The sequence below is a fragment of the Rutilus rutilus genome (assembly GCF_951802725.1).
Source record: "Rutilus rutilus genome assembly, chromosome: 12".
NCBI classification, from domain to species: domain Eukaryota; kingdom Metazoa; phylum Chordata; class Actinopteri; order Cypriniformes; family Leuciscidae; genus Rutilus; species Rutilus rutilus.
In genome coordinates this window covers 41,106,948-41,119,447 of record NC_140217.1, presented here as the reverse complement: position 1 = coordinate 41,119,447, position 12,500 = coordinate 41,106,948, and the positions used below count along the sequence as shown (strand labels likewise).

At 40.0% G+C, this 12,500-nt stretch overlaps 1 protein-coding gene across 4 annotated transcripts in view; it reads right to left on the bottom strand.

Annotated features, from left to right (window-relative positions):
- arhgap40 (Rho GTPase activating protein 40) overlaps window positions 1-12,500 on the bottom strand; it is a 26,058-nt gene that overhangs the window by 13,428 nt on the left and 130 nt on the right. For 2 of the 4 annotated variants that reach the window (XM_084426835.1, XM_084426834.1), the window contains exons 1-4: window positions 12,408-12,500; window positions 4,001-4,284; window positions 3,412-3,632; window positions 398-476 (exon numbers count right to left, since the gene is read on the bottom strand). The exon at window positions 12,408-12,500 is cut by the window's right edge. In XM_084426835.1, coding sequence (XP_084282961.1) covers window positions 398-476; window positions 3,412-3,632; window positions 4,001-4,284; window positions 12,408-12,500 — 677 coding nt within the window. Of the gene's footprint in view, window positions 1-397; window positions 477-3,411; window positions 3,633-4,000; window positions 4,285-9,804; window positions 10,203-12,407 lie in introns of those variants that run through there. The other 2 variants (XM_084426833.1, XM_084426836.1) reach the window with 1 other exon arrangement.

Below are 12,500 nucleotides of genomic sequence, written 5' to 3'. Positions count from 1 at the left end.
TTGTCTCACTGTATTGTTGCCAAATCAATAAAAGCTTATTAGCTTCTCAGCCAATAGAAAAGTTTGTGTGTGTGTATTTCTGTGTGTTAGTATGTGTGTGTGTGAGTGAGTGAGTGAATGTGTGTGTGTGTGTGTGTGTGTGTGTGAGGGTGTGTATGTGTGAGTGAGTGAATGTGTGTTAGTACGTGTGTGTGTCTGTGAGTGTGTGAGGGCGTTTGTGCGAGTGTGTGTATGTGAGTGAGTGAATGTGTGTGTGTGTGTGTGTCTGTGAGTGTTTGTGTGTGTGTGAGAGAGAGAATGTGTGTGTGTGTGTGTGTGTGTGTGTGTGTGTGTGTGTATGAGAGAGAGAGAGGGAGAGAGAGAGAGAGAATGTGTGTGTGTGTGTGTTTGTGTGTACCTGATCGTTGTGTCTTTGTCACACTGTCCATGTTTCTGTGCATGTCAGATTCGCTGTTGCGTGTCTCAGGAACTGCTGACTGAATAGAAAACAATTAGTTACAGACACACACACACACACACACACACACACACACAATGTGTTATCTCTGAATTCAAGCCTTTATTCAGGTGCCAGTGATATGATCTGACATGACGTGAGTGTGGTATTGTCTGCTGTGGAGCACGAACACACACAGGCCTTTACAAATGCCACGACTGACTATTTCTGAACACAGATTTTGTCGTAATACAACAAAAAACACTGGGGCATCAACCCACTTTTTTTGCATGATGATGTCTTTCAATCTCACTATTATTTTATTTATTTATATATTTATTTAACAGGGACAATGCACAATATATGTACTGATCAGAGCATTAAAGAGTTCAAATCATAGTTTTATTACAGAACGAGTCGTGCTGAGCGATAAGAGTTTTTGATATAAAGGTCCCTGTTTTAATGATCTAAGCTCATTGTCTAAAGCGCACTTAGGGCGCCCGAATCCACTTTTGCTAGTTTAACAACGGGAAAAATGGTCGGCGTTCCCGGCGCATGGTCTAAAAGGGTTGTCCCTATTCTCTTAAAGGTGACATATTATGCCCCTTTTCACAAGATGTAATATAAATCTATGGCGTTCCCAGAATGTGTCTGTGAAATTTCAGCTCAAAATACCAGATCATTTATTATAGCTTGTCAAATTTGCCCCTTTTTGGTTGTGAGCAAAAACGAGACATTTTTGTGTGTGTCCCTTTAAATGCAAATGAGCTTTAGCTCCGCCTCCGTTCAGAAGAGGGCGGAGTCTTTACACGAGCTTCAGAAACTCCGGCAATAACAAAACAGGCCAATCTCACTCATCCAGAATCCCAGAATAACCAGTAGCGAGTGCAGCCTTACGGAGAGACTCAGGAAGAGTTTCTGAATGTTAGTGGAGACATTTGTGTAGTTGTTGTGGAGTTACACTGATCATCTCATCATCATGTTGAACTTCTCCACAAGTGTCCACAGTTCCTGAGGTCTTTATAAGACAGCGGTGACATGTTCTGGTCAATAGTGTTCAGTGCTCGTCTGTGCTCAACCACAGAACAGTTTCAGGCTTTGCTGGATCTTCATCATTGTGTTAGAACTGGTCTCTGTTGTCGCTTGTGAAACCAAATGTCGGCTGGTGTGTGTAAACCATAGACTGTAAAAAATATGGACAAAGCGTCTGTGACGTCACCCATAGACTTTCTGAAGAACGGTTTTGAAGCCGTTTATGGGGGGTATGGGCGGCGCCATCTTGGAAAATCTTGGGAAATCCTAACCCCGCCCACCTTCTGGCCAATCCATATATGGGTAAAGGACGCGAGTCCGGTTATTCCAAGTACAGAACAGCGCGCGTCACTCAGCTCGCTCTGCTACTCCGGTTATCTTTGTATGTATATTTTAGGCAACGAAATGTGTTATAAAACACCATACTAACTTTTCGTTTTCATTTAAAGAAATCTTAAACATTATAGCCACACAAATGTGGTTCAGGGAACGCGTATTGATTATATTCACTGCATAAAACGTTTGCCTAACAAAACGAAATATAAAACACAAACCTGCCTCTTTTCGTTTAAATATAATATAAAAATATTAAACATTTTATGGTCCAGGCAATATATGCATTTGTACTAAACAACAGATGTTGCAGTAAACAACATTATACAGATCATCTTCGTTGTATTAAAATTCAAAATGACAAAACTCAACCCAGTCTCTTTTTGTTAAATTTCAGTTTTATCAATATTAGCCATTATAAAAGTATAAGTTAATGGTACCAAGAAGCTATGCAAATAAAGCAAACAATTCAGTCAAACATACAAAGTCATCGCTCTCTAACCATACAACGGTAAAGTTAAATAGCTTATAAAGTTATGAAACTTCCCCTCAGCCAAAACGATTGGCCAGGGAACAAATTATAGATTCACGAGACCAAAAATTGCCCGTTAGATCTACACAAGACGAATAATATCTCATGTTTAACCACTACAGAGACGCCAGAGTCAGTGGCAAATGTCAGAACGACTAGCCGAGGAAAGGCTGTTCCAGGCGGGGTACATGAGCGCCGAGCGCCCGGTCATCACTGGATCTCACAACCTGGATACAATTTTCATAAATCTTTATAAATAAACCACAGATTTGAGCTTTAAACAACTACATTCTCGCCTGAAAAACTCTTAAAACTACATTTCATGATACAGAAACAGTAGTATTATATTGCAACTGTATATTAAAAAATGGCGCTTCTTATGTTGTCATTCTCCTTGGAGCAGCCTATGCTCGTTATCAGCTGTCAATCAAAGTTAACCACGCCCTTATTTGTCATACATTTTATATCTAAATACGATCTAAACTAACGAGTTAGAACAAAATTCACCCCCCTCACAGTTGTCAGGCACTCGGAAGCTATCGAAAAATACAATAAAAGTCCATGGGACCAACCTGTAAAAAGGACATTTTAACATGGGGGCTATGGACATTTGCTCCCTTTTGGGACCTGCCTCTAGCGGATTTTCGATGTATTGCAGTTTTTCGCACTTCCGGGTAGGCTTCATTTTTCAGATTAGAATGTTGCCGCTTGGTGTAAACGTGCAGATTAAGGGCCGGTAATATTATAATAAGATCCTCTTCATAGACTCACAGTCAGATACAGTTAGACTCACCAGAACAAAGTTACTGGGTTTCACTTTTCACGTTTTCTGGGTTGGTAGAAGCGCTGGGATCCGATTATAGCACTTAAACACGGGAAAAGTCATTTTCATGATATGTCCCCTTTAACTACTTTATTTTTATACCAGATTTAAAAATGAGGATGTCCCTAAAGGAGGTTTTTGGAGATTTTGTCAGGTTTTGGTCATTTCTGGTACAGATTTGTCCCCAAAATATAGTTAAGTAGGTACACACACACACACACACACTCACTCACACACTCACAGGTGTGTTGTTACCTGAGCGATAGGGTGTGTGAAGACGTCTCTGACGTGTCTCGGTGGTGTTTTGTTCCTCTTGCGCAGTGAGAGTGTGTACGAGTCGATGCGCTTCTGAACCGCTGCTGCTTGAGTCTTAGTGAGAGTCGACAACAGAACAGCTTTATCCTCGTCCTCTTCTTCACCGGTTACCAGTGGAGATAAACCAGCATCCAGCAGCCAGAGCTCGTCCTGCTCGCCGTCTGACACACACACACACACACGGAGCCACAAGATTATTAATGAATATAAAAAAACATGAACATCACTCCGTCCTTGGTCTCTCTACATTGGCTTCCTGTACAGTATAGGATTGATTTAAGGGCACTATTTTAACGATCTAAGCTCATGGTCTAAAGCGGACACCGCTAGTTCACTGAGGGCGTCCGAATCCACTTTTGCTTGTTTAATGACGGGAAAAATGGTCAGCACTCCCGGCGCATGGTTTAAAAGGGTCGTCCCTATTCTCTTAATGAGTAATGCGTGTGTTTTGTCCCTATTCTCTTAATTAAGAATCTGTGTGTGTGTCAGTCTCATCTCACAGCATCATCATGTCTCTCCATCTCTGTACCTTCAGACTGTCGGGAGTCTCTCCTGCGGCTGCTGTCCGGCTCGGAGTCGCTGCTCCGGATGTTCTCCACTTCAGTCCAGAAGGACTCGAGGCACAAACTGTCGGGCTTCAGGGGATCGGGATCAGGAGAGCCCGGCTTCAGGAGATCGGGATTAGAAGAGTCGGGCTTCGGGAGATCGGGATCGGGATCAGGAGAGCCCGGCTTCAGGAGATCGGGAGAATCCGGCTGCGGGTCCTGAGGGTCCGTCCAGGACTCAGCGTTCATCGCTCTGAGGCTGCAGTCCCTGAAACACACGGAAGAGGAAGAGAATGGTGAGGAAGAAACACCAGACTGGATAAAGCGAGAGATGAGTGTGTGTGTGTGTGTGTGTGTGTGTGTGTGTGTGTGTGTGTGTGTGTCAGTGACTGATGCAGCCGCTCTGATAATGCATGTTCTAAACGAAGAACTACTTCCTGTTACGTTTCTGCAGAACTGACCGTTCGCTGGCCTGCGATGCTTTTGGCCGTATTTGTGTGTAAAAACGTGCCAAAAGTGTAAGTGCGGAAAAATGGAAGTCAGGAATACAGATCCTATTTATTATACGTTAGCATGAAGCTGCAGCTTCACAATACATGAATTACACTTACGAATAACAGTTACATGCTGCAAATATTTTTTTCTTACACTTGAAAGCCGATTTAACCTTTACAAACCTTCCCCTGCGCATGCGGTTCCTTATGGCATCATATTACCTTCATACTAACTCTCATAATGCATGAAGAACTCACACTACTTCCTGTTCCGTTCCTGCAGGACCACCGAACGCTTTGAGGTGATCATGAGTTTCTGCAGGTAACTGACACACACACACACACACACACACACACACACACACACGCACACTCACTCTCACACTCACACAGACACTCTCTCACACTCACACACACACGTACACACACTCACTCACACACTCACACAGACACTCTCACACTCACACACACGTACACACACTCACTCTCACACTCACACAGACACTCTCTCACACTCACACACACACGTACACACACTCACTCTCACACTCACACAGACACTCTCTCACACTCACACACACTCACTCTCACACGTACACACACACACACACGCACTGTAAACCATGTTCTCAGAGTGAGTTTAGTAAAGACTGTACCTGGTACTGCGCTGAGTGTGTGTGTGAGTGTGTGTGTGTCTGGTTGAGTGCTGCTCATGCAGGTAAAGATGGAAACGTCTCGGTCGACACAGTTTTCCGCGCTGGACGGGTTTAGATCGAACCAAACGCACCACGTTCTCCTCCCTGGGCTTCATGTCCATAAAGTACATTCTCACGTCCAGCTCAATCAATGCAGATGAATAATAATAATAATAATAATAATAATAATAATAATAATAATGTTTGAATAATAGAATATTCCGTCAGATATTCCTCATTCTCCAATAGATTTGCTCTTTTTATGCTCCACTTCTTCAGTTCTGAGTGTAAAAATGTCCCGCTTTCAAACAGAAGATGCACACGGATGCGACTCATCAGAGGCTCATTGCTCTGCTGTGTGTGTGTGTGTGTGTGTGTGTGTGCGCGCTGGAGGGAAAGAACCAGCAATACCACATCACTGACACCTAAACCTGCTCATCTGGGACACACCCGACTCGTTCACACACACACACACACACACACACACACACACACACACACACACACACACACACACACACACACACACACACACACACACACACACACACACACACACACACACACACACACACACGCCATTCATAACTTCACATATAAACAAAACCATTAACCTAATAGATGGATGTGATGAAAATAATCTTCAGCCTCTGACCCACATGTGACTTTTATAATCTTTTATAATCAATATTCATGCAGTATTTATGAGTTGAAACGAACTGAGATCACATGCAATGTTTACCAGTTTAAAAATTTATTTGTCACTGCAGGAAAATGTAATAGTCAAAGTAATTAAAATGGAGAAAAACTGCACAGTTCCAGAAATATACGACCGAATGAAATGAAATGTACTATATTTTAGTTTGATAATGTTTTTTTATTTAATATTTAGAATTTTTAGGGGATTTTATGGTACTAAATTATATTTACTAATTATATTTATAATGCATTTATTCACTTTTTGAGCATAGACCTGAAAATAAATTTCCAACTTAAACTGGTAAATCTTGAATGCTTTAGAGCGACGACACTTGGCAGATTATTGCTGGAGTGAAAACAGTTGAACTTAAAAAAAGTTACAGAATTTTACGTTTATTGTTATGAAAAATGCACAAAAATACAATATAAAATTTTTAGATGAAATATTTAATTTCAAAATCAAGTTTTACTCTAAAACTGCAAGAGAATCAAAGCCATAAATCTAAACAAGTTGTGTTCCAAATCTGAGCCTGATCTCTCAGTAAATGATCTTTCAGTGAGTGTGTGTTCGGCTGCAGTTCCAGACGCTTCCACTAGAGGAAACTCGCCTCTGACCGCGAGGAGCTCAAGAGGGACTATTTTATCAGGACCATTTCACCTGTTCCAATCATGTCCATTTTTTGTGTGTGTGTTTACACAGCAAGTGCCAAAACCTTTACCAAGTTTCGTACCATTCCGATGAAGTAAAAAAATTCACACAAAAAAACAAAACGTAAAACTTTTCCGAAGAGCACCAGAGGGTTAATGCACAGATTTACCTGAAATATTGGTCAAACAAAAGCACATGGACACAGATGTCAATCATTAGTTTTAATATTATTTATATTTATACGTTGACAGTTTATGGACGAATCCAAACCCAGTTGTGCGAACACAACTCTGTCATGTCGCATTAAATCTGTCAATATCACACATAGAGAATCTCCTGGTCAGCGTAACAGGAAGCCGTATGACGCACACACACACACACACACACACACACACACACACTTCATTGTTCTGTTCATTCTCAGGCTGCTGCTTCTTTCCTCAGTGAATAATGAAGTGTGCATTAAAACTCCAGGAGTGGTAAACACACACACAGTGTGAATCGCACACATTAACAAGCTCTCGATTCTTCACTTCATGGAATGAAGACGATCACGCTCGTGTTTTTGCTTCAGGTTCTCGTGCCAGAAAAACGTCAGAGTATTTTTAAACCTGAAAAGTCCTCCTCCTTCCACATGTTGACTTCCATTGTTGTTTCACACGACACACACACACACACACACACACACACACACACACACACACACACACACACACAATAATGTGACTTTAATAGAGCGAGAGAACAAAAGTGTGAACACTAAAGGTTCAGGCTGCCATTATAACAGTTACAGACTTCTCAAAGTAACTCGATTACGGTCGTATATTAAAGCTGCTTCACAGCTTATAGACATTATGCTTTTAATGATATGACTATTAGACTATATCATTTATTTTTACAATCACAGGGTTCGTACAAGGTGCTTAAAGTGCTTGAATTTGACGTTTTGAAATGTAAGTCCTGGAAAACCCTTGAAAACGACATATTTATGAAGAGGTGCTTGAATTATTGGAAGACAATATATGTGAAAATAGTGTTTAATTTTATTGATATCTTTTCTCACCCGTCTGATATTGATATAGAGCCATTTCACATGACTACGAGTGTGATATTGCTCATAAATATCCAAGTATATGATACAGCTTTGAATTTCTTCAATTTGAAAGTTTTAGAATTTGACATTTTTAGAATTTGAAAGATAATAAAGATATTGTTTGATAAGTGAGATCTCTGATCGAAGTCCTTGAAAACCAAAAAAGTAGTGCTTGAAAAGTCCTGGATTTTCATTTTACAGTGTCTGTACGAACCCTGCAATCAATCACAGCACCAACCATTACTAAAACATTCACACTAAACTAATATAAACAACCGATTTTGCATGGTTTTGCACAATGCTGGTTTTGATTATTACAACATTAAACCACTTCTTGCTGCTTGTAATTGTAAAGGCGATCTGTGACTCGACTGAGAGTTAGAAGCGTTTCTCCAGTGTAAAGCAGCACACACACCGTCTCTGTCCATTCCTCACACACACACACACTGACGGGATCTTGGTTACACTCTTAATCCAGACTTCAGTCGGAAAGCTTCTTACGGTTTGCAGAGTTCAATAGTTAAGTAATGTGAACTGCCAACCAGGTTTACTTCTTATGCAAGAAAATGCACTGTTGAATCCATATTCTTACTAAGAACATTTAGATATTATTATAGAGTTCGTACAGACACTGTAAAATGAAAATCCAGGACTTTTCTAGCACTACTTTTTTTGGTTTTCAATCAGAGATCTCACTTATCAGACAATATCTTTGTTATTCTTCAAATTCTAAAAAGGTAAATAGTAGATAAATAAAAATAAACTAATAAAACAAAACGGTACAAATAAAGTGCAGCACAAGCAGTGACTGTGTAACTTTAACCATTGAAAGATATCGCTTTCCTTATTCAAACTGATTTATTCTCATGAATATATGATTGACCTGAAGAATGAATGATGTATCATAGACTTGGATATTTATGAGCAATATCACACTCATAGTCATGCGAAATGGCTCTAAGATGAGTTGATTTTGTGTGAAAAGATTGTTTTATTGGTAAAATTATCCACTAATTTCACATATATTGTCTTTCAATAATTCAAGCGTTTTTCAAGCACCTCTTCATAAATATGGCCGTTCTCAAGGGTTTTCCAGGACTTACATTTCAAAACGTCAAATTCAAGCACTTTATATGAACCATGAAAACGTTATTTCTCTGAACATTCAAACGTATCATTTATTAAATGTTTTAAAAAAAAGAATTCTTAATTAATAAGTGACCATAAAGGGAACATTCCATTGTATCATTCTACAAACATACTGAGAATGTTACTTTTGAAAGTTCTCTGAACATTCTAAAATGTAATTTTTTTAAATGTAACAGTAACATTTTTAAATGTAAGTTGCATTTTTAAACGTAACAGTAAAACATTTTTTTTTAAACGTAACAGTACTTTTTTTTTAAACGTAACAGTAACAATTTTAAAGTGACAGTAACATTTTTAAACGTAACAGTACTTTTTTAAAAAAACGTAACAGTAACAATTTTAAAGTAACAGTAACATTTTTAAACGTAACAGTACTTTTTTTTAAACGTAACAGTACTTTTTAAAAAAAACGTAACAGTAACAATTTTAAAGTAACAGTAACATTTTTAAACGTAACAGTTGCATTTTTTTTAAAACGTAACAGTACTTTTTTTTTTAAACGTAACAGTAACAATTTTAAAGTAACAGTAACATTTTTAAACGTAACAGTACTTTTTTAAAAAAACGTAACAGTAACAATTTTAAAGTAACAGTAACATTTTTAAACGTAACAGTTGCATTTTTTTTTAAATCACTGGACTAACTTTGAGAGAACATTGCCAGAACATTCTAAAAGCGTTCCCTGTTAGCTGGGACTTTTCCAGTTTAACTTGGTTTCCAAAGTATGGAAACAAGAGCAGCTTCGGTTCATGATGTTGAACATGCAGATGTTAGTAACTCGACCACTTTAAGAACAGTGTGATATTCAGGAGAACTAGTAAACGTCCAATGACCCATTTCCACAGCAATGCAACAGAAGAGCCATTTCAGGCTCTTTACAAACTCTTAGAATCTCTATTTCCTCAGTATCAAGAATATTTAATAACCTAAAGAACTGTTTTCCTCTATAAAGAAGCTGTTGTGGAATGGAAAGACTCCACGGATGTTAAAGTTTGGGGTCGGGTCCTACCTGCGTCCCGTCGGAGTGTGTGTTTTCCCCGCAGGAGTGTGTGTTTTCCCCGCGGGGGTGTGTGTTTTCCCCGAGCGCAGGAGTCGGCCGGTGGTTTTCCCCCACGGCATCTGGTTCTTCGGCGGATAAAGCTCGCGTCGAGCGCCTGCAATCTCCTCATGTAAACACACCAGAGCCAGAACGCTTCGCACAGGAACGTTTCCACATCCCAGCATCCTGATACAGGAAGAGCCGGAAACATGCGGATCACGGGAAACACGGGAACACACACTCACAAACTCAACCTCAAGAAGACTAAACCACTAAACCACCTGATCTAGTCTATCAAAACTAGCCTAAAACCAGTTTCAGAATCTGAACAGAGAGATCGTTGCTGCTCCTCTCCCGATGATCTGAAACAGTCGTTCGCAGCTCCGGATCATAATCTGATCGCTTGCTTTTGCACAATCACCCGGAAAACTGAGGTCTTAGATTTGAAGGAATAGTTTGCAGGATTAATAGACTTGTGACAAACATCTACGTCAGCTAACGGTTCGACTCTGAGACGTGTTCTGCTCTGTGTGATACGTAACAGTCCAAAGGCCGACAATCCTGCGTTTCCCACTGGGGGAAAAGACTTAAATATGGCCAAACAATAAACTACAATACAATTATGTAACATAATCAGCACATTAGAATGTTCAAACGTTTGTGCTTTTAAAAAAATAAATGAATATGTAACAGTAAAAGTGACAGTAAAGACATTTATAATGTTACAAAAGATTCTATTTCAAATAAATGCTGTTCTTTAGAACTTTCTAATTCATCAAAGAATCCTGAAATATACAATTTATCACAGTTTCCACAAAAATATGAACTGTTTTCAACACTGATAATAATCATAAATGTTTCTTGATCATCAAATCATCATATTAGAGTGATTTGTGAAGGATCATGTGACACTGAAGACTGGAGTAATGATGCTGAACATTCAGCTTTGATCACAGGAATAAATTACACTTTACTGTATATTCACATAGAGAACAGATGATTTACATTATTATAATATTTTACTTGATTTTTTGCTCAAATAAACACAGCCTTGGTGAGCAGAAGAGACTCTTTCAGAAACATACAAAAATCTTTCCGACCCCAAACCTTTGATCTAGTGTATATAAACACAATACTTCACTTTAATACTTTCATTTTTATTTCCCCAGATTGCTCGTCTTTTGAATACTTGAATCTAATCTAAAATCAGAGTAAGTTCCTCTTGCAGCATCTCTTCTCTTCTCTGATGATGTGGGCGGGGCAACCTGTCACTCACATGAGATCAGCCAATAGCAAACCACAACCATCCAATCATCCAATCAATTCCTCACAGACACAATCAAGCCCCGCCCACATTTGTTCTTGTTCCAGAAGCGTTTCACTCTGATATATACGGCACAATAGAGAAGAAAAGATGAGTGTAACTTCCCTTTCTACAGTATAAACCGACAGTAGATCAGGATTAGTGTAGTAAATCTACAGCTTTCACCAGTTCAGACTCTTTCCCTCCATCCGCCTAACAGCTTCATGAGCAGAAGCCAATTATCACCGCAGATCCACACGTGAGAGAGAGAGAGAGAGAGAGAGACACACAGAGAGAGAGAGAGAGAGAGAGAGAGAGACACACAGAGAGAGAGAGAGAGAGAGAGAGAGAGAGAGAGAGTATATGTGGGTGTGTGTGAGAGAGAAAGAAAGAGAGAGATTGTGTGTGTGTGTGTGTGTGTGTGTGTGTGTGTGAGAGAGAGAGTGAGAGAGAGAGATGATCTTGTGTTTCTCCAGGTTCAAAGCCACACACACACACACACACACACACACACACACACAGATGGCACAGAATTAACTGAAGATATAACGGAAAATATCATCAAACGAGTGTGTGTTCAGCACATTATTCATATTAGCAGCTCTAAGTATTAATAAAATATTTAACGGTTGAAATCTGCAGAATCCTGAGGCCGCGGTTCATGATCCACAAATATACAATATTACAGAAGCTCTTCTCTGAGGGAACTCATGAAACTGGACTGTTTGTTGTGCAGCAAGTGTGTGTGTGTGTGTGTGTGTGTGTGTGTTTGTCAGAGCTGATGTGCTACAACAAATCATACACACACACACACACACACACTCAAACACACTCTCACAGACCCTCTCTCTCGCTCTCTCACACACACACAGTGCAAGGGTTTGGCAGACGCTTTTATCCAAAAACACACACACACTGCATTAAAGATTCTATCAGTTCATGTATTCGCCGGTAATCAAACGCATGACCTTGGCGTTGCTCGTATCATGTTCACGTGCGATCTCTCTCACACACACACACACACACACACACACACACACGCATCGGAGCATCATGCAGATTTTCTCCATCCGGACAAAGAGAATGTTGTGTTTGTAGCGCGCGCGCGCTCCCGCACCACACACGCGCCCATAGCAACAGGTCTACTTCCCATAGCAACCGGCAAAATCGCTAGCATTACAAATACACACATTAATTTCGCAGATATAGCGACTGATGCCAGATACACATGACGAGTTACACACAGACTGAGTGACAGTGTTGATCTGACCTGCGACACGAGCTGCTCCGCGCGTCCGCGTCCGAGGATGATGATGATGATGATGATGATGATAATAACTGATGCTTTAATAGCTCTGATGCT